Consider the following 20,509-nt stretch of genomic DNA (forward strand, 5'->3'; position numbering starts at 1 on the left):
TACTTTCCTGAAGGAGGTGAATAAGATTCAACAACCCTTGAAGAGGTCCGCTTTTAAAGAAAACCACACACACAAATCTTTCTACTTTGATAAGCCAACCAGCCTGTGAACTAGCACTGCCCTTATCTGGAATGAAATGCAAAAGTCAGATGTTGGAAAATAAGGGTTTACATTTTTTTTTTTAATTTATTTTTTTAATTTTTTTTTTTATAGAGGCATGTTTTTATTTATTTATTTGTTTGTTTGTTTTTTGTTTATACATGCACTGGGTACAGTCAGAAGCGCGGGAGGGTGAGAGAATTCACCAGAGCCAGAGCGGGGAGCAGAGCAGGCAGAAGGACCGAAGTACACTGCTGAGGGGAGCAGCGGGCGGCAGGAGAGGTCTGCGCGCCATGTGGGACCCTCCTCCGGTGGCCGGGGAGCAGCCGGGGATCGAACCGGCGTCGCAGAGGCCACGGGCAGCTTCGCAACCCAGCGCTCAACCGCTGCGCCACTGGGGAGGCCCAAGGGTTTACATTTTTGATGAAAAAAACAAACAAACCAATAATTAGCTGTATCACAGCCTGCAGACTTTTGTCATATAACACCAAATGTCATGATCTATAAAAATAATGATGTCAATAATAATAGCATGAAATTATTATGTGATAATTCCTAGGGTGAGTCATTTTGCACTCAACTATAAGAATATAGCCCTTCTACCTCTCTCTCATGAAGGCATCCTAAATAAAACCACATCGCAAAACTTCAGATCAAATAATGTAGTAATAACAGCTTTTGCTTATTTACAGTATCACAAAATTCAAACCTTTAAAAATATTTATTATTTTGAAGCTATGATTAAGAGTTCGTGAAATGAGGGAATTAGGGTGACTATTTTTGCCAAAAGTTTAATTTTTTTTTCCTTAAAACTTTTTCTATCGCAAAAAAGTGCTTATTCTCAACTATATTTCATTCAGTAAAGGTATAAAAATGTCATCCTTGTCCCACCAATTCTAGTCCTTAGTAATGGTCAAGTTTGTGTGTGTGTGTGTTATATACATATAAAATATATGCTAATTGTAGATTTTATATATATACAATATACATGCTTAACCTGCCCCCAACAGAATCATGCTATATACAATACTCTATATTTGCTGTATGCATTTAACAGCCTATTGTACATATCAATATATATCACTGTCTGGCTGAAGAATATGATGCTCTGAATTTATCACAATCAATTAATTAGACATAAAATACCAACTAATCAAAAGCACTGTTCTAGGGCTGAGAATGTAGAATAGCTCCCACCCGTGGATAAGCAGGAGGCTTAATGGTAAAGAGCATGGATTTTAGAGCCAGATTGTTAGATTTTTAATGTCACTTATTCTATATTATAACTGTGTGTCGTGGGTGAGTTACTTAACTTCTCTGTGTCTCCATGTCCTCTGATTAAAAATAAAGATAATAATAGCGTCTACTTCATAAAGCTGTTGGCAGATTAAAGAGTTCACAGATGTATAGGTCTTAGAACAGTGTCTGGTACATCTAAGCACTAACAGACCTGATTATTTTTCTGGTAAAGTAGGAAGACAAGTATAAGTAATTAAATAAATGTCATGATATGAGAGAATAATGGAGGGACATTAGGTTGAATACCCGAAGAAGGCCTCTGGTGATGGAATAATATTTGAGCTGAGGCCTGAAACTTGAATAATCCTTTACCAATAAGCATTTATATATTTAATTTAAAAGAAAATAAAATATTAATGATATATATGTCAGAGCAATCAGAACCAATGACCAAAAGGGAACAAAGAAATTCTAAATATTGAAGAAAGAACAAAGCAATCCTAAATGTTTAAGTGAGATGTCTCTCTGGCAACAGAAGCATCCCACAAACCTGACCCTTTGTTGGAGAAAGAGAAACTGGCTTTGCCTCAGAAGTCCTTTCAATTCTTCTGGTGACCCCTAGTGGCCACTTTATGAACTTGGGCAATCCTAAACCTGGCAGGTTATCCTGCTTTTTTTTTTTTTAAGATTTATTTTTATTTTTATTTATGCATACAAGAGCTGGGGTGTAGGCCAGAGATGCGGGGGGTGGGGGTGCATGTGTGAGAGGATTCACCAGAGACAGAGTGGGGAGCAGAACAGATGTATCTACTAAAATACTCTGCTTTTTAGAATCTCCATAAAAGGAAATTGCACAATGTTGAGACATTGTGAATCAGAGCATTCTGTTATCTAATCACAATGATGGGCATCCCTGGTGGCGCAGCGGATGAGCGCTGGGATGCGAAGCTGCCCGCTGCTTCTGCAGCGCCGGTTCGATCCCTGGCTGCTCCCCTGCCACTGGAGGAGGGTCCCACATGGCAGCGCAGACCTCTCCTGCCGCCCACTGCTCCCCTCAGCAGTGTACTTCTGTCCTTCTGCCTCTTCTGCTCCCTGCTCTGGCTCTGGTGAATTCTCTCACCCTCCCGTGCTTCTGACTGTACCCAGTGCTTATATAAATAAATAAATAAAACAAATCTAAAAAACAAAACAAAACAAACAAAAAAAAACAATGATGGTGAAAAAATTACTCTATGCCTTAAAGGAATGCCATTTGAAGTAAGTGAAACTCATTTATTTAGTTTAGCATTCTGTACATTAAAAAATTCTTAAAACACCCAGCTTCTTCCTATATGTTTGCTTTGAAGTAAGCATAGGAAATTGAACAGAAGAAACGCTTAAGGGAAAATTCATGGAACTAAGCTCCCCCACACTATAGCTCCCCATATGGATGCCCCTTTCCCCAGAGAATATTGTCTTATCCTCTGAGTTTTCCTTTTCACTCCCTTCCCCCATCAAACCACACCCATGTTCCATTCTCCCAATCCCTCCTCTGCCCTATGTAGTAGAGATAAACTTCTACTCTGAGCTTACACATACGCATATCACTGAAGCAGTAAGTTCAAACAATGGAGAGGGGCTGGCACTAATGACTCGTTGATCTTAGTATTCCCAAATCCCATGGTGGCATTTTAGACAGAGGACTTATAGTAGTGACTAAGGAATCACAGGTATGTCAACAAATACTAGGGCAAGATTTTCTGCCAATGCCCAGGGCTGGGTACATACACTTGTCACCCTTTCCTCCCACCCCCATATAAATCATTACCCTTTGTAAGAGAAAACAGCAACTAAACCAGCAATAGCTCCAAATCAATGGTACTGTGGAAGATGAGACGTGTAATTAGTTAATTAATTCGGGTTCTTTTCACATCTCTATATGCAGAGGATGATCATTTGCTTGGTTTAAGTAATGTGTTTTATCTTAATTGAAGTCATTAGTTCCCCAAGTAAATATCATGAAATTCCCCCAAGTACATGTTTGAGTGGACCCCCATTTTGCCCCACAGATCTTGGTTCAGCTGATACTTCAGCTGCCACACTAATAGTGTTAATCAAGGCAGAGTTTTTTATTTAAAGCAATTGGTTTTGTGACTAGAATTGTTAACTAAGTACCTAATAACATTTTAATCCTATACACACACTCCCAACACATACAAATAATTTAAGACTTTATGTGCTTTTCAAGAAGTTTTATTTAAAGTGGTTGGTGTTGACCTCTTACTAAATCTTACTTTACTATGAGTATTGCTACTGTGCCACTGTATAATTAACTTTTTCAAACTTTTTGATTAAGGCCTCCTATATCACTTCCAAGCTCCCACTGACTCTCATCAAGCTTTGAGATGTCTCATTAATTGGAGACAGCTTACCCCCCACTGGAATCCTCTCCATCTTTCTCCTCCCAAACCTTTCCACCTGGCTCTCATCCCTTCATGAAGTGGTTATGGCTTTTCTGCACCTCCTGCCAAAAAGTTGTACTTTAAAAGGAATAGGGGGTGGGGTGGTGGTGAGAGATCTGACTTTCCCTTCTAGATGCAAAGAAAAAAAATAGCTGACAAAATGGCTTTCATCTCCCAAAGGACTCACCCACAGAAAGGCCTCTGTAGGGTTCAAATATGCCCAAGAGTGGAATAATCTGTGATTTATCATTTCTTCTTTTATTTTATTCCACCTACAATCTATTCTTTCAGTTCCCTAATGATATAAGTAAATAGCAAAGAGAAATGAACAGTGGAAGTCTGAAGAAAATAAGAGTCTGTAACCTCCAATCTTGGTTGTATTACTAGTGGGTGTGTAGCCACAAACAGATTTAAATGATCCGGCCAGTCTACATCCACTAGAACTGACTGTTCGTTTAGGGGGTCCACTTGCCATGTTTATGTCACATGATGCAGCATCTTCAGCCTGAACTAACTGGACAAAGAAGGAACATCTGGACCAATAGGAGAAGTGTCAGCTATCTGCTAATTACATGGTCCAAGGGAATGGGTAAACTTGGAAACTGTGGGGTAAACACCTTCTACCGAGTACCTGGAGGGGCAAAGCACGCTGATCTCCTGAGCGAGGAGAAGGGGCACAGATGAACCACCCTGAGATCTACACAGCATAAAGTGGAGACAGAAACACTGGCTTCCCTGGTACCTGATGCCTTTCCAATTCATATCCCTTAGACCAGACCACACTTCCTGCCTTGGTGTCTCCAGGCAGTAGAGAATTGTAGGGTAAATATTAGGCTTTTCTGCCCTCCAGCCACTATGATTGATGATGGATCACTGCGGTCCTGAATGCATGTCTGATGGCAGGCACCTGGAGTAGGGTGTGGGTATGCATAGGTGGGTTCACCTGGGCTGAGACGAGGCTTATAAAGGCGGCATTATGCAAAAGAACAAGTGAGACAAGCGAGAGAGTGGAACGGAACTAGCAGGGAACAAGGAGAAGAGAGCAGAACCAGCAGAGCAGCAGAGGAGAAGCAGAGGCCACGAGAGAACTCCAAAGCCCAGAAAGAGTGAAGACTTGCTGGGGGCTGGGAGCCCTGCCCCAGCACCCCTGCCTGCTGTGGTAAAATCCCAACAAAAGCCTGAAAAGCTACTGAGGGCTCCAGGACTCTCCTTTACCTTTCTGCATAGCTTCATAGAGATCTTGCTCTGGCCCTTCCTGCCACTACAGGAACGATGTAAAATGGAGGGCAATATCAATTAAGCACCAGTCAAAAGACAGAAACCACATAGTAATTTCACTTTGTAAGTTTTTCTATTTTTTAAATAAATTTTTAACGTGGAAACTTTCACCTCTCATTCTGCTGCAACTCCAGCTTGCTCTGGGCTGGGTCAGTCACATCCACCCCGAGGACAAGAGTGGGCATGGAATGTCTGAGGGGTCTGCTCCCCATGAACCATATCCTCAGTCTGGCCCACTATAATAATGCTGGGTAGGTTTCCTACCCAGGGAAATTTTACTGCAAAGCAGCTTCATTGTCACAAGGGAATAACCATAAATGTGTGGAGAAGCTGAAGGAGTTAGCCCATGGATGGACAAATTCCAATGCTCTTTCCAAGGTTAAGCTCCTGATCTCATCGAAAAAGGTATTGTGCAGCCTGCTAGGTGGCTGAGGAGTTCCCTGGGGTGCTTGGCCCAATGCTGGACAACAATTCATGGTAAGTAGGTTTCCAGGGAGAGGTGGGCTGTGATTGGTGGGGGTGGGTGCACAGGAAGTCAGGATGCGGGGAACCCACTTGCTTGAAAGTGGCACACAAGATGGAGTGCACAGTGTCCGTGTCGGGAGGGCGGTGGGGTAATGACCCTCGGGTGACTGAGGCTGGTGTGGGGGCTGTAGAAAGAGCTGGCTGTTATCAAGCCTACCAGTTGGCAAGTCCTGGGATGTATGGTGTCCACTTGGAGAGTGCCTCAAAGAGCGGGTCACTGGGATGGAGTCAGGACTATAAGCTTGCTGAGGGTCTTCGTGGTGTGGTTACCAGTTAAGGCAGAATGCCACTGGATGACTCCCCAAGCACGCTGCCCACAGACTGGGCAGCAAGGGCCAGGACAGAGCAAAACACAGAACAGGACAAGAGAACAGGAAAAGAAGCCACTTCTTCCTGTAATGTCCCTACAGCACCCTCTACTGACAAAGCTTAATATCATGTTTGCTCTTAGTAAAAATGCTTCAAGTGGGTAAGAGCAGAACTGGAACTGAGTAGTAGATAGGTAAATAGGCCGGTAGGTAGGTGGATGATAGATGATAGACAGATGATAGATAAATGGCACCGTAGTCAGCACTCCTGAGGTTCTGGATGTCACAAGATATCAGCATCAGAGACCAAAAAACCATGACATAAGGCTGTGTTATTTATCTAATGTGTAATGTGTCCCCAAAATGCAGCGGCTTAAGACAAGAATTTGGGGCTCTCTGGCTGGACAGTTCTGAGTCAGGGTCTCATGAGGTTTGCAGTCAAGATAGCTGGAACTGAGGCCATCTGAAGGTCTGACTTGGATTAGATGAACTTCCATCCAAGGCTGGTTTTGACTGGAAGGTGGAGGATTCACCTCCTCCCCACATAGGACTGTCCATATTGTGGATTTCATGTCCTCCCAATATGGACATGGCTTCCCTCAGAGTAAGCGACACAAGGACAGGGCAGAAACAGCCCTGTCCTTTAATCTAGCCTCGAAAAACATTATTAATTACCATCATTTCTGCTTACCGTCATTTCTACAGACCAGTCTTGCTTCCATGGAAGGGGACTATACAGGAGCGTAATACCAAGAAACAGATCACTGGGGGCTACCTTGAAGGTTAGGTCCCATGAAGACCACACATTCAGGAACTCGTTCACTCAACCCAGACTCTGATTTGGAGTTCTTGGATGCTTTTATACTTTAGGTTATACATTGAGGTGTGTCCTGTAGTTGATGGAAGTTACAGAACCATAGTATGTAAAATAGGGAAGAGACCTTAGAAATCAACCAAGTTTGGCACTTTTATTTCTCTGATAAAACTGAGGCCCAGGTAGGATAGAAGCCCTGTCTCAAGCTCTATGACCAGAACTACAACTAGAATCCTGGTACAAGACCCCTAGTTCTCGCTTCCTGAATTAAGCCCACAGACTAGCTGCTTTGGGATCACCACAGTGCTTGACAGAAATGCTGATCCCTGGGCTGGTCTAGAACTAATGGCTCAGAATCTCTCCTGGACAGGAATCATTGTTTTATGAAGCTCCTGAGGTATTTCTGATGAGTAGCAGCAAGCCTGGGGGCCACTGTCCTCTAGTACCTTGACTGTTACTAAACAAGTGCAGACACCCAGAGGAGACAGTGTATAGAGTTCACTATGCTGAGACCCAGAGGAGCCTGGTTCTGTGTACTCACTCCCACTAGCATCATGGTAACCGAGATATGGTCTCCTACTCCCAGTATGCCTTCTGCTTTGACCAGGAAAAGAGTGGTTCATTGCCTGTGCACTGAGTTGGGGATCCTCCTATTGCATTAACTTACTCCCACGTTCTTGATTTTGCTGGTGCTGGCTAAGCAGGCTCATCACCCTCATGATACTGAGTGGGAGGGAGCATCTTCTCAAATGCTACCCTGTGGTGCCCTCAGACCTCACCCGGTTCCAGCCTTGTTGATTCCTCAATATGATACTGACTTTTCTCAGTCACCAGATACTTTAAATCCAGGAATCTAAGCCATTCCTCTTCGCCAGAAAAGCAAGACAGGGCCCTCAGTAAAGTTAGCCTAGGCCTAAGTATGCTTCTCATGTTCCATGACATTTAAGGTAAATAATCTGCAGGTTTTGGCTAAATGAGTCCAACAAATTACCTGTCTATAAGACACAGTCAAATACTGGCTCTCTTTTTCCAATGATAAAGTTGTTCATTTTTAAAAATAATCTATATGCCATTTTATCTTCATAGATATGAAAAATTTCAATTTCACTTTGTAATTTCCTTACCCAGTAGCAAAGAATCTACATTCTTGGCTGGACTTCAGGTCCTTCTGATTTGGAATTAACCCCTATTTCCTGTCTTTAATGTCCCAAATTGTGCCTGGCTTCATTCTATACAGTATTTGTGTTAGCAACAGAAAACTGATGATGATGGTGAAATAACAATAACAATTCTACTTATTTTGCATCATGCATGGATAATAATCAGAAAATATTAACAGTAGCAAATACACACTTTTAAGGCACCAATGTAAGGGCTTTACCACCTTATCTCTTTTGTCTCAAAACTTTTGTACAATAGTTACTTTGGTTCTCATTTTAAAACAAGGAAACCATTGCTCAGAGAAGTTAAGAAATGAGTCCAGGGTCACATTTGGCATAAGTAATGAAGCCAGGACTTTGTCCACACCTGACTCCACAAGACCTATACTTTTATCACTGTCCTGTAGTACCTTCCATGACTAGTTTTCCCAGGATCAACACAGGAAGGTCAGGAGTAAAGATTTCTCCATTTAGAGACAATTTTAAATTCCAGTTCAGCCAATTTCTAGTTGGGTAACTTGGGGGTAATTATTTAATCTCTGTAATCTTCTATAAAATGAGGATAATAATTCCTCCCTCATGGAGTTATCTCAAGGATTAAATAAGAAAATCCACACTGCTTAGCACATAGTCAAATGACTAATTAACAGTAACTCTTATAATTGCTACAGTTTTATTGGCTTCATTATACTTTTTCTCCATACAAAATGCCTATTCATTTCACTTGTAGATTGTATCCCCACAGCACACCAATTTCAGGTTCCAGAATCCATTTTGTCCTGGTTTGTATACAATAACAGGGGAGTCTTGCAGAAAGAATAGGAAAACAAAACTTACTTGAGAAACAGCATCCCCAAAATACTCAGAGGATATTACAAGTGTGGCATCCTTCCTGGATCTCTTATTTTGTCTACCCTCAGTTTTTGTTAAGGAGTAATTTCTCTCCTGATGATAATAATATCAGCTGATTCCCAGCGACAGACGACAAGCCAACATTCTGCCAAATGAAAGAACTCTCCCCTCTCAGTGACCATTGCTTCTCTTTCTCACAAGCTTTTATCTCCTTCACCTTACTGGCCAGAGCCATAATTTACAGCCTGATGGCTCAGCAGGAGTGCTTGCTTTGGGACCTCAGAGCTGGCTCTGCCTGTGGGCTCCCTGATAGGGAGGTCCTGGAACAATCTATCTCTGCTGCCACGTTGTGACACTTGACAACAGTACTGCCCTTTCATTCCCACCCCCTTTCTCTCTCTCTCTCTCTCTCTTTCTCTCTCTCTCTCTCTCTCTCTCTCTCTCTCTCTCACACACACACACACACACACACCCCAGTAGCAAAGAATCTACGTTCTTGGCTGGACTTCAGGTCCTTCTGATTTGAAATTAACTCCTATTTCCTGTCTTTAACCGCCCAAATTGTGGCTGGTCTCCCTCTCTCTCCCCTTTCTCTCTCCCTTTCTCCCTCTCATCCTCTTGATAAGGTTGTTCATTTTTAAAAATAATCTATACGCCTTTTTATCTTCATAGATATGAAAATTCAATTTCACTTTGTGAAATCCCCTAAAGCTTAGTTTATTACTTCCAAGAGAACTATGCATGTAAGCATCTTCTCACCAAGGAATGTACCACTCAGTCTTCATTTATTTAAGGGGGGAAGCACCTCCAACAGTCATTGTTTAATTCCCAGAAGGGGTTTGACCCCTGAATGCAGAAGGGGTTTGACCCCCAATCTGGCCACCAGGAAAGAGGGTCCATTTCCCTGATCGGCTTTGCTGTCCCAGCACTCCACCTACATTCTAGACAAAGCTGTGCATCTGCTTACAGTTGACCTAAGAAAGAAAAGTAGGGTCCTTGTTTCAATTTGATTTGACCAATTCCCTTACCATTAATTCCTGTTTTAGCAAATCTGGATCAGAAGATAATTGGGGAAGTTACTGGTGTCATAAATAGTCATCAAAGCAGAAGAGAAAGTAAAGATTCCAGTTTTCTGGGGCTAGGGCAGAAGAGGGGAGGCAGAGCATTGTTTCAGAGGAAAATCAAGAAGAGCAAAGCTAATCTCCACCTTGCATGCACTCGTTTCTTCAGGTCCCTCTCCTCACCCTCAGGGTAGGGCACAATACATCACTTCTATCTGAGTTTGCCTGGTCTAGGGACATCTCTCTAATACCAGTCCAACAGAAATGTATCTGGAATTTTTCACTATTTCTCACGTGCCTCATGTGTAAACTTTGTCAAAGGTCATGAGTAAGAAAGCAGAAAGGAAAAGTCAAGAAAATAAAACCCAACAGAAGCAATTTGATTTGAAAACTACCCTGGAATAAGCAATTTACCCAGTCATTATATATGCAACACTGCTATATGCAAATCACATGCAAATATAAGCACCACCCTCCACAGGGATTGCCTTTACTTTGTTTTCTCTGGCTTCTAAAGCAAATCCAATTTGAAAATGAAAATAGAAAATTACCCTGTGGTGGGATAACATTTGTTTATGCATCTCAGCACCTCTGCCAATAACCCCAGCAGTACCCATAAACCTAAAGTGCTTTGTGCATGCTGAAGAACTGTGTGCACTGACATTGTGAGAGACAAAACTGGTAAAGTTACAAAGGTATGCCCATCTGTGTCTGCATGGACCTGAGAAAGTGAGTGACCCCTCCTCCAGGAAGCTTTCCTAGTTTAGCCATCCTTTCTACTCCAGGGGACTATACAATGAGTTCAGTTCCCTCTTCTCTATGTTCCCAGCTTACTATTGCTTAATAAATGTGTACTGACTGCATGAAGGAGCTGGCACAGAAATAACAACTGGTACAGCAAAATTCACAGACTGGCCAGTCATACAAGACCACAATTGACTAAAATTTAGACATGCATTTCATTACCTGTTAACTTCAGGAATGTTTCCTCACCGTCATCCCTGCCCCAGGTATTTTTAGAACAAAACAACAAAAATAAAGGAAGAAGACTGCCAGCAAAAAGGGGGTGGTATTAATATTCTGAATAAGACTGTGAGGAACTGTAAAGTTGGATCCCCCCACAAACATGTGTTTCCTGCCCCTAAACCAGAACACCACACAAAGTCACTGTACTTACTTTTATTTCAAAAAAAAAAAAAAAAACCATAAAGATTTAAAGAAAAAAACCTATACTTTGATTTGTAGTTTAACTTTGATTTCTACCTTGGAGAAGCGACCCCAGACTTACCAAGGCTGGAAAGAACCAGAAGAAGAGATTGCTGTTGTAAGTCTTATTCACAGTGATGTAGCCAGCGTAACTCTTTATATTCGATCCAGGAAAAGGAGCAACCAAACTCAAATGTTTCCCTAGTGAGTTTAAAAAAAAAATTGAACCAAGGATTAGAGAAATAATCAAGTGCTAGCTGTCTCCAATCTCAGCCAGACTCCTCCTCCCCAGGGCCAGGTCTGGGATGGGGCCATCAGAAAGGCTATGTGGTTAGTGGCACAAAGACACTTGCTGTAGCAATTCCAGCCTGCCCTGGCCAATTCCATATTTGTTGTTCACAAGTTAGCCAAGGATCAGAGACATTTTTTAAAGCATTTTATTTTTGGTCTCCAAATATATTTTATGAGCTTATAAGATTATTATTTTTTTTTTTTAAGAAGGAAAATCACCTATTTAGCTTCACTCTAAAAAGTAAGCCAAGTATCCACACTGGTCACTTGGAAGGCCAGAGAAGGATATAGTCACCTGACCCCCCAAGATAGAGTCAAGAGAAACAATATAGCTAAGCAGTTCTCAGCCCTGGGGAGCCCTGTGTTAGCCACACTCTAGTTTTCATGAAAGTGAAAGGCCTAGACCATCCATGAGGGGAAAATGAAGCATATAGGGAATAGCTGGGGGAACCTCATATAGAGCCAAATAGGACAATGCAACAGCTGTAGAGTGCTGAGGTCTTGCCTTTCTTATTGCACCAAAAGGACAGGGACAGTGACGGGGAGGGGGGAAGAGGGACTGCTCAGACAGCTGAGGCCCCACGAGAATAAATATTCTAATAGGAGCACATACTTGAGAGGTCACTGTGCCAAAGACCTTACGTTATACAGTAATATAATTATGGTTGCCACTTTACAGATGAGAAAACAAGCACAGAGAGGTTCAATCACTTCTACAAGGTTATACAGCTAAAAGGACTGCTGGGATTTATTTATTTTAAATATTTTATTTATTTATGCATACGAGAACTGGGGTGTAGGCCAGAGGTACAGGGGGTGAGAGGATTCCCCAGAGACAGAGTCGGGGAGCAGAACAGGCGGATCTACTGAAATATGCTGCTGAGGGGAGTAGCAGGCGAGACAGGAGAGGCTCCCCAGCTCAGTGGCTGGCTGTAACATGATATGGCTGAGGCTTTACACCCTGCACCACCAGGGAGGCCTAGCAGTATGCTGAAGAGTTTGCACTTCCCTTATCCTCCTGCGCTGCTTCTCAACTGGAGGTCAGGTCTGATAGTGAAGGTGGCAGGGATTGAGGGGGGCAGGGGTTAGGAAAGGAGTAGAGAAGGAACAGAAAATAGGCAGCAGGGTGTGTTGGGGAAGTGAAGGGGAAGTGTGGGTCGAGAAGAATGATTTAGTAGTGACAAAACAAATGTCCCCATTAAAAAGTAATCATGTGAGAAATGCTATTAAGTCTGAGACATGTTAAGCTGGAGAAGGGTTAGGAGCAAGAATAGGTGCAGAGACTTCATCCTTTACACAGGCCATGGGTTGAAGATGCCATCAGTGGGCACTGGAGCCCCCGGGCTGTGGAATGCTGCTCGGTAGCCTCTCTTCCCAACTTGGCATTCAACCACATCACTGACAGGGTGCAATACCACAGTGAGAATATTTACCCTAAGGGGCCGGGGCAACCAATCGGGGCCCAAAACTCAGAGCTGGTTGTTGACCTTTAAGTGGCAAAGGACTTCAGACTCCATGTCCTTTCACAAAGTGAATCTTCCCTCCCAAAGGGAAGTTGTCATAAGACCACACTGTTCCCCTTCTATATTGCTCTGCTGATCCTAGCACTTCTTCTGCCCTGCTCTGTGGCCTTGGGGCAATCATTCAGCTTCTTTGTGTGCCAGTTTCTCATGTATAGAGGGTGGACTATCTTAGGAGCCCACATATGTAAAACCTGTAGGAAAGAACTGGGGAGCACTGCAGTTGTCATTTGTAAAGTGCATCACTCATTATGAACAGAGAGCACCTGGGAGCAAAGGACATGGTGGGGACAAAGGAAAGTTCTTCAGGGGCTATTTCCAGAGGGTCCTGCTAGGCTAGCACATTAGGAAGAATGTGGGTTTCTACTGGACAAACTTGAGTTTGCAATTCTGGAAAGGTTCCCTAGCAAGTGGCTTAATCTCTCTGAGCCTCTTTGTTCTTTTGTGCAAAATATGGATACAGATTTCCCCCATCCTAGGCTTTCTATGAGAAACAAATGAAAACATCCATCGGAACCCATAGCACAGAGCTGGACATAATGATCAGGCAGTGGGAGGAAGATTATTATTAGCCTGTGGCCACCCCAAGTACAGTCTGGAGGTCTAGAAGAATTTGCCTTTTTCTGACTCACTCCAGTTCCCCAAAGAAAGACTGCGTAATCCTACCCCTCTAGTTCTTCCCATTCTCTTCCCAGACCTATCCCTCCCTGTCAGAAAAAAGGGAAAGAAAGAGGATTTTAGCAGAAGAGAAGGAATGTGTTCGGGGGGAAAGTGGGGCATGCCAACCGTACCCTGAACCCCTGCCCTTCCCTCCAGCAACCATGCTACCCCTCGACCCTTCTTTGCTTCCACTCTGATCACTCTTCAGGGCTGGGCAGCCTTTAAAATACTTCTGGAGGGAACTCCCTGGTGGCGCAAGGGGTTAAGCATCACACTATGAAGCAATCTGCAGCCTCTGCAGCAAGAGTTCGATCCCCGGCCAGGGAGCTACCCACATGGCCCAGCAGACCTCTCCTGACTCACCCGCTGCTCTCCTCAGCAGTGTACTTTGGTCATTCTGCCTGTTCTGTTCCCCACTCTGTCTCTGGTGAATCCTCTCACCCCCCACCCTCGCATCTCTGGCCTGTACCCCAGCTCTTGTATGCATAAATAAATATTTTTTTAAAAAGATATTTTTTAAAAAATTAATACTTCTGGAATTTGTTTTGCAAATCTCCTTAAAATCAAAGATTCCACCGTCCCCTAAAATGAGGGTTTGAAGCTAGTGAAGAAAAGTGAAAACTGAGGGGTCAGAGCTGAGTATGAATCACAGAAGGCTGAGGGGTGGGAAAGCATTCAAGAAATAAGACAGAGAACAATGAGAACAATCAAAGTAGAATGAGAAAAAGAAACATAAAGAAGCTGGAAGGAATGGAATATGGGAGAGGAATGATTTGATAACTCTATTTCTCCAAGGCCAGTACAGCACAAGATCTGCTAGCCTCCCTTCTTAAAGGTCTGAGCTGTTCTGTTATCTTGTATTTATTTGGGTACATATTCTATCTTCCTTTCTAGATCAGGGGCTACTGAAAAGCAGGAATTTGCATCACTTATCTGTACTTGGGTGAACAAAGCACTCTGATTTATACAGGTAAGGCATTTCCACAGATTCTTGTTAATGAATCAATGTTAATGAGTGGATGAATGAATGAATGCACTGAAATAGGACACCCTATTAATGCACTACTATTAGCTTATTTCTACAAAGACCTTCTAAGGAAGACAGGCCTTATTACATCTTAAGAAACTTTAAAATCGTTTCTCTGGACCACAGAAAAGTGTTCTACCCTGTTGCAAATTTTTAATTTCCTTCAGCTAAATCACAGTAAAATAATTAAAAGGTTTTTCAACTAGAATGATTTTTTTGTATTTTCAAATGTTCTGTTCATCCTTCCAGAATCTATTCATGGAATGTGGAAAATAAACTCCCAAGATGTAGGAGTTTCTTTCCTCCTGTATCTATGACTCACAGTGCAAATGTTTGAAACAGTTAAAAAAAGGAAAAGGGTTCTTTGAAGTGATTTCACTTCCTCCTTGTTATTTACTGCTACCAGTGCTTGTGATATTAACACTTTCAAAAGATTGGAGGATGACCAAAAGGCTGGAACTAGCTCATTAGGGTGCACTTCAGATCTGCAAAGACATGGGTATTATCAGTATGGAAAAGGCTCCCCCAGATCCTAAGCAAAAATAAATTAAGGCCTAACAACAAAATATTTAAAGTTTGTGAAAATGCCACATTTATAAACATGCTAACATTTGCCTTCTATATTCAATATCTGTTTCAGAGTAAAAATTTATTCTAGCTGCAGAGAAAGTAAACATGCAATTACAATTACACAAAACTAAACCAACTAATTGAGGATTAAAAAACAAAAATTTCCCTTGTCTTTTTTGTGAATTATTGTTTATCTCAAAAATGTTCCATTGCAATATTGAGACTCACATTCCTAAGCTTTTGACAGACTTGATAAACAAAAGGGATTTAGGGGAGGGAGATGACCATCTGTCCAGAGCTTCCTGAACTTTCAGTAAAGCGGATGAATAAAATTGTTCTTAATTATGTTGTCAGGATTGCATTTGAATACCCAGATGTACCAGATTCTGGATAAGCCACTTAAAATTCTGTTCAAAGACTTTGCCTGTGTAAGAGAACTTTAGAAAGTGACATTACATCAGCTGTAATATTTTAAATGCTGTCACTCATCAGAGAGTGATCTATCAGGCTTGGCACAAAAGGACAGGAGATAAAACTACCTGCCTCTCAATCTTTCTTTGCTACTGTTGACAATCATGGTAATGAGATGCTTGTAGGCAAGAAATACAGGAATGGGAGGTCCATGGACAATCTCTCCAGTGGATCTTCCTATATCTTTTTACTTGGCCCCATCAGATATGTAATACAGACACATACGCCCTGGTTACTTTTACTTAGTGTCTTGTTTGAGTTGGTTTTCTTGCTCAGTGTGCACACAGGCCATTTTGTATTTACCTAAATATTACTTAACTTCCTCAAGCCTGGCCCTGGTCACATAGCACAGTGGTTTAGACTTGGGGCTCTGGAGTCAGCAGAAAGAAATTTTGATTCCAGCTCTTCCACTTACTAGCTCTAAACAGCTCTCAGCAAGATACTTAAGATCTGTAAGCCTCAGTTTTCCCATCTGTAAATGGGAATCAATAATTATTCCTGCTTCATTAGAGTTGCTCTGGGGATTAAATGAGCTAATGTTTGTGTACAGCACAATGCCTGTACATACTTAAGTCTCAAATTTAAGTTCTACAAATATTTATTGAGTGCCTATTACATACAGGGACTGTGCTAGGTATTATATCCCCTGTGCTAGGTACAGGGCATATAATTACTAATGATAGCTATTTATTATTTTCAATATTGCTATTACTATTCTTCCCCTGGATTATGTCAACCAACAGAGATAGTTTCTTTCTAAAAATTGCAACATGGCTACCTCAAATGTATTACTTTGGCACTTTATCACACACAGTATTATTCTTTAATTGTTTTATGTATGTGATCTAGTCATTCCCGAAGAGCACAATCTTCTTACACCAAAGGAAACAAATTTTAGCAGGCAGATTACAGACAAGTCAAAAACTTTGGTTTCTACTCAGCAAGTCCACTCCTGGGAATCTACCTTAAGGATACAAAAATAATAATTTGAAAAAAAACCTGCACTCCTATGTTAACTGCAGCACTGTTTATAATACCTGAGATATGGAAACAACCCAAATGCCCAAAAACAGATGAATGGATCAAGAAGATGTGGTATATATTACACAATGGAATACTATTCCACAATCAAAATAGATAAACTCCAACTCCTGCCATTCACAGCAACATGGATAGAGCTGGAAGGGATTATGCTCAGTGAAATAAGTCAGAAGGAAAAATAAAAATATCAGATGGTTTCACTTATAGGAGGAACACAGGGAAACTGAACAAATAATCAAAAAGAAAGATAAAACTTTCAGCAAACCATAGATGCGAGGCATACAGCAAGGGAGGGGGAAGAAGACGGGTCAAAACAGGAGAGGGAAGAGCACAGGGAATATAGTTATGTTTCACAGGTGCTATCGTGGTTGGTGATTTACAGGACTACACCTGAGCAGAGAAATCAAATATCGTACAGAAATGAACAAGACTATAAGAAAATTAAAAAGTTTAAAGATCCCTCCTGACCTCATAGCTCCCTCCAGCCACCACCTCATTTCTCAGTTTCCCTTTACTAACAGCTCCTCAGAATAGCTACCTATACATACTATTTCATAGTTCAGGGTCCAGCTGAGGCCCAGGAAGATTAATTTATCTTTTACCTAAGCATGAAGAAGCATTAAGAGCAAAGGCAGGTCATAAATGTTAATCTCTGATAACATCAAATGACCTTTTATTATTATTAATAATAGAAAAATCCCACAATCTCTAACTAAAAGACATTTTCAAACACTAACATTAAGAAAACAATTTGCAGCTCATATATCATCTTCATGTGCATTTTCTCATCTGATTTGCATAACATTCATGTGACTTGGATAGGTTATTATAACTCCATCTTTTCCATGGGGAAACTGAGGCCTAGGATATTTGGTGCCTAGAGTAAGGCTGCCTGGATATGAATCCAGTATCTACTAGCTGGTGTCTGTATAATTCTGACAAGTAACTTCATCTTTCTATTTTAGTTTTCTTGTGTTTAAACTAAGTAAACCTCTCTGGATTGTTGAGATGCTTAAAGTGAGTTCATGTAGAATACTTGGAACCAGTAACTGGCATGTAGCAAGTGGTTGTGAGCAAGCACGACACTGGCTTTATAAAGAGAAATTCAGGAATTCATACACATTGATTTCCTGGTCCTCATGAACTCTCATTTTGGCTCAAAACTCTGATAATATGTGGCATCTAATCATATGAATTTAAAATAAAACAATTTAGTAAAATACCAGAAAGTATTTTGGATCCTAAGGGATAATTGAAAAAAAAAAACCCAAAAAACTGTTGAAAGCATGTTAGGGGTTTTCTGATTTAATCAAACTTACCTTCTGTGAATTTTCCAGCTTCAATATAAGGAGTAAGAAATAATGGCTGTCCTGCATCTCCCTCAATTGGTGCAGAAACCTTGACATTTTTGTAAATGGAGCGAAACAGCCCATCGCAACCCGGGCTTAGTGTGAACAGGATCAGCAAAACAATCACGTTCCACATGGCACCAATGGTCCGCTCTAGGCCTAGGATGACAAGAATAACATTCCACAAATGAATCCAAGGAGTAAGTGAATAAATATTTATCTAGTCCTTTTACATGTAAGATATTTATTATATATACACACACACACATAGAGTTTATAAAAGCCCTTTGCTAAGCTTCTTGGATGCCACCTGAATAAGAGCAGCTAATCCCTGTTGACCCTGAAGTTAATGGTCTAGTGTGGAGCTCTTCAAGAGATTTACAGTATAACTGGAGAAACAACATGAATTTCTATAACTCTGGTCTGGAAAGTAAATTCCATGCAGATGAGCTAAACCCTCAAGACAACAGCATTCTAATTGGTCACCAAATGAGTGGTAAAAGCAGTTATTCCATTGTCAGAGAGCAAAGGATTTAAAACACTTATCAAGCTGAGAGAATCTGGAAGGTCTTGTCCAGGTGGGATGTGGAGGAAAGGTGCGGGAACTCAGGTAGGCAGGGGAAGTATGGAGCGGTCACTGGTGGGGGACCAGCTTGAACAAAAGGGGGAATTTAGTTGTCTCCCTGGGCATTTTGCAGGAGGATTTAAAAAAGGCAACATGAATTTCTAGCAACCACTTCTATCTCCTACAAATCACCAAACTTAGCAAAAAAGAGAGAAGAATGGTGATAGATGGCATCTAGAGTTTAAATTGTGATCACAATGTAATGTATACAGATGCCAAATTATAAAGCTATACATCTAAAGTTTATAACATTATAAGCCAATGTTACTGCAAGAAAAAAATAGTTTCAAAAAAAGTGATGAGGAAAAAAAGTAAAGGAAGAAAGGGAGGGTCCTACAACTATCTTTAGATTCTTACCCCTAGAGCTAGCTGATAAATAAACTTTAAGAATTAGGCATCAAAACTTTACTAGCATACTCCTGAAAAAAAAAGAAGGGAATGGAGGCATCAGACTCCCAGACTTCAAACTATACTACAAAGCCATAATCATCAAAACCGCATGGTATTGGAACAAGAACAGACATACAGACCAATGGAATCGAATAGAAAATCCAGAAATAAACCCACAGGTTTATGGTCAACTAATCTTTGACAAAGGAGCAAAGACTATGCATTGGAGCAAAGAAAGTTTGTTCAATAAATGGTGCTGGGAAAACTGGGTCGCTACATGCAAAAGAATGAAGCTTGACCACCACCTCACACCATACACAAAAATCAACTCAAAATGGATTAAAGAACTAGACATAAGACCTGAAACCATAAAATATATAGAAGGAAATATAGGCGAAACACTACGTGATTTGCACATCAAAGACATCTTTACAGACACATCACCCAAAGCAGTGATAGTGAAGGCAAAGATAAACAGCTGGGACTATATCAAATTAAAGAGCTTTTGCACAGCAAAAGAGACAATAACAAAAACAAAGAGAAACCCCACCAACTGGGAGAACATTTTTGCACCCAACACTAATGATAAAGGACTGATCACAAAAATCTGCAAAGAGCTGATGAGTCTCAACAACAACAAAGAAAATAATCCAGTCAAAAAATGGGCAGAAGAGCTTAAAAGAAACTTCTCTGAAGAGGAAATGCAAATGGCCAACAGGCATATGAAAAAATGTTCAACATCACTTGTCATCAGGGAAATGCAAATCAAAACTACCATGAGATACCATCTTACACCAGTGAGAATGGCACATATTAAAAAAACTAGCAACAACAAATGTTGGCGAGGGTGTGGAGAAAAAGGAACTCTTCTGCACTGTTGGTGGGAGTGCAAACTGGTCCAACCACTGTGGAAAGCTGTGTGGAGATTTCTGGACCTACTAAACATAGAGCTTCCATATGACCCAGCAATTCCACTCCTAGGTATTTACCCAAAGGACACAGAAACATCAATTCCAAAGAACACCTGCACCCCTATGTTTATAGCAGCACTGTTTACAATAGCTAAGCTTTGGAAACAACCCAAATGCCCAAAAATAGATGACTGGATCAAGAAGATGTGGTACATATATACCATGGAATATTACTCAGCATTCAAAAAAGATAAACACATGCAATTTGCTGCAACATGGATGGCGCTGGAAGGGATCATGCTCAGCGAAATAAGCCAAAAAGAAAAAGAAAAATACCGGATGGTCTCACTCATAGCAGGAATCTAGAAAACTTAAATAATGGACCAGGAAAATGAATAACTATAAGAAAGTGAAAATCAAAATCAACAAAAAACTATGAACCAGAGACACTTTTAGGGGGGCGGGGGCGGGAGGGGAGGGATTGGGGTCAGAATGGGGGGCTGTAATTGTATGGGGAATATAACAATAAAATTTATAAAAAAAAAAAAAAAAAAAAAAAAAAAAGGAATATCTTATCCAAAGTCAGTCAGGGTCAGGACTAAGGTAAAGTGAGGCAGTGACAGATGCAAAGTCAGATCTTATGTTTTTCTAAAATTTTGACATTTTGTTCA

At 41.2% G+C, this 20,509-nt stretch overlaps 1 protein-coding gene across 2 annotated transcripts in view; it reads right to left on the minus strand.

The window, feature by feature from the left end:
- The window catches only part of CPVL (carboxypeptidase vitellogenic like), a gene marked incomplete at its 5' end in the record, with an annotated part of 100,711 nt that extends 82,663 nt beyond the window's left edge, over positions 1 to 18,048 (minus strand). Inside the window, 2 exons of one of the 2 annotated variants that reach the window (XM_084229851.1) lie at positions 11,066 to 11,184; positions 17,883 to 18,048. In XM_084229851.1, the coding sequence (XP_084085977.1) occupies positions 11,066 to 11,184; positions 17,883 to 18,048 (285 nt within the window). The remainder of the gene's footprint in view (positions 1 to 11,065; positions 11,185 to 17,882) is intronic. The other variant, XM_084229852.1, reaches the window with a different exon arrangement.
- Between the last annotated feature and the right edge of the window lie 2,461 nt (positions 18,049 to 20,509).

The sequence above is a fragment of the Talpa europaea genome (assembly GCF_964194135.1).
Source record: "Talpa europaea genome assembly, chromosome: 3".
NCBI classification, from domain to species: domain Eukaryota; kingdom Metazoa; phylum Chordata; class Mammalia; order Eulipotyphla; family Talpidae; genus Talpa; species Talpa europaea.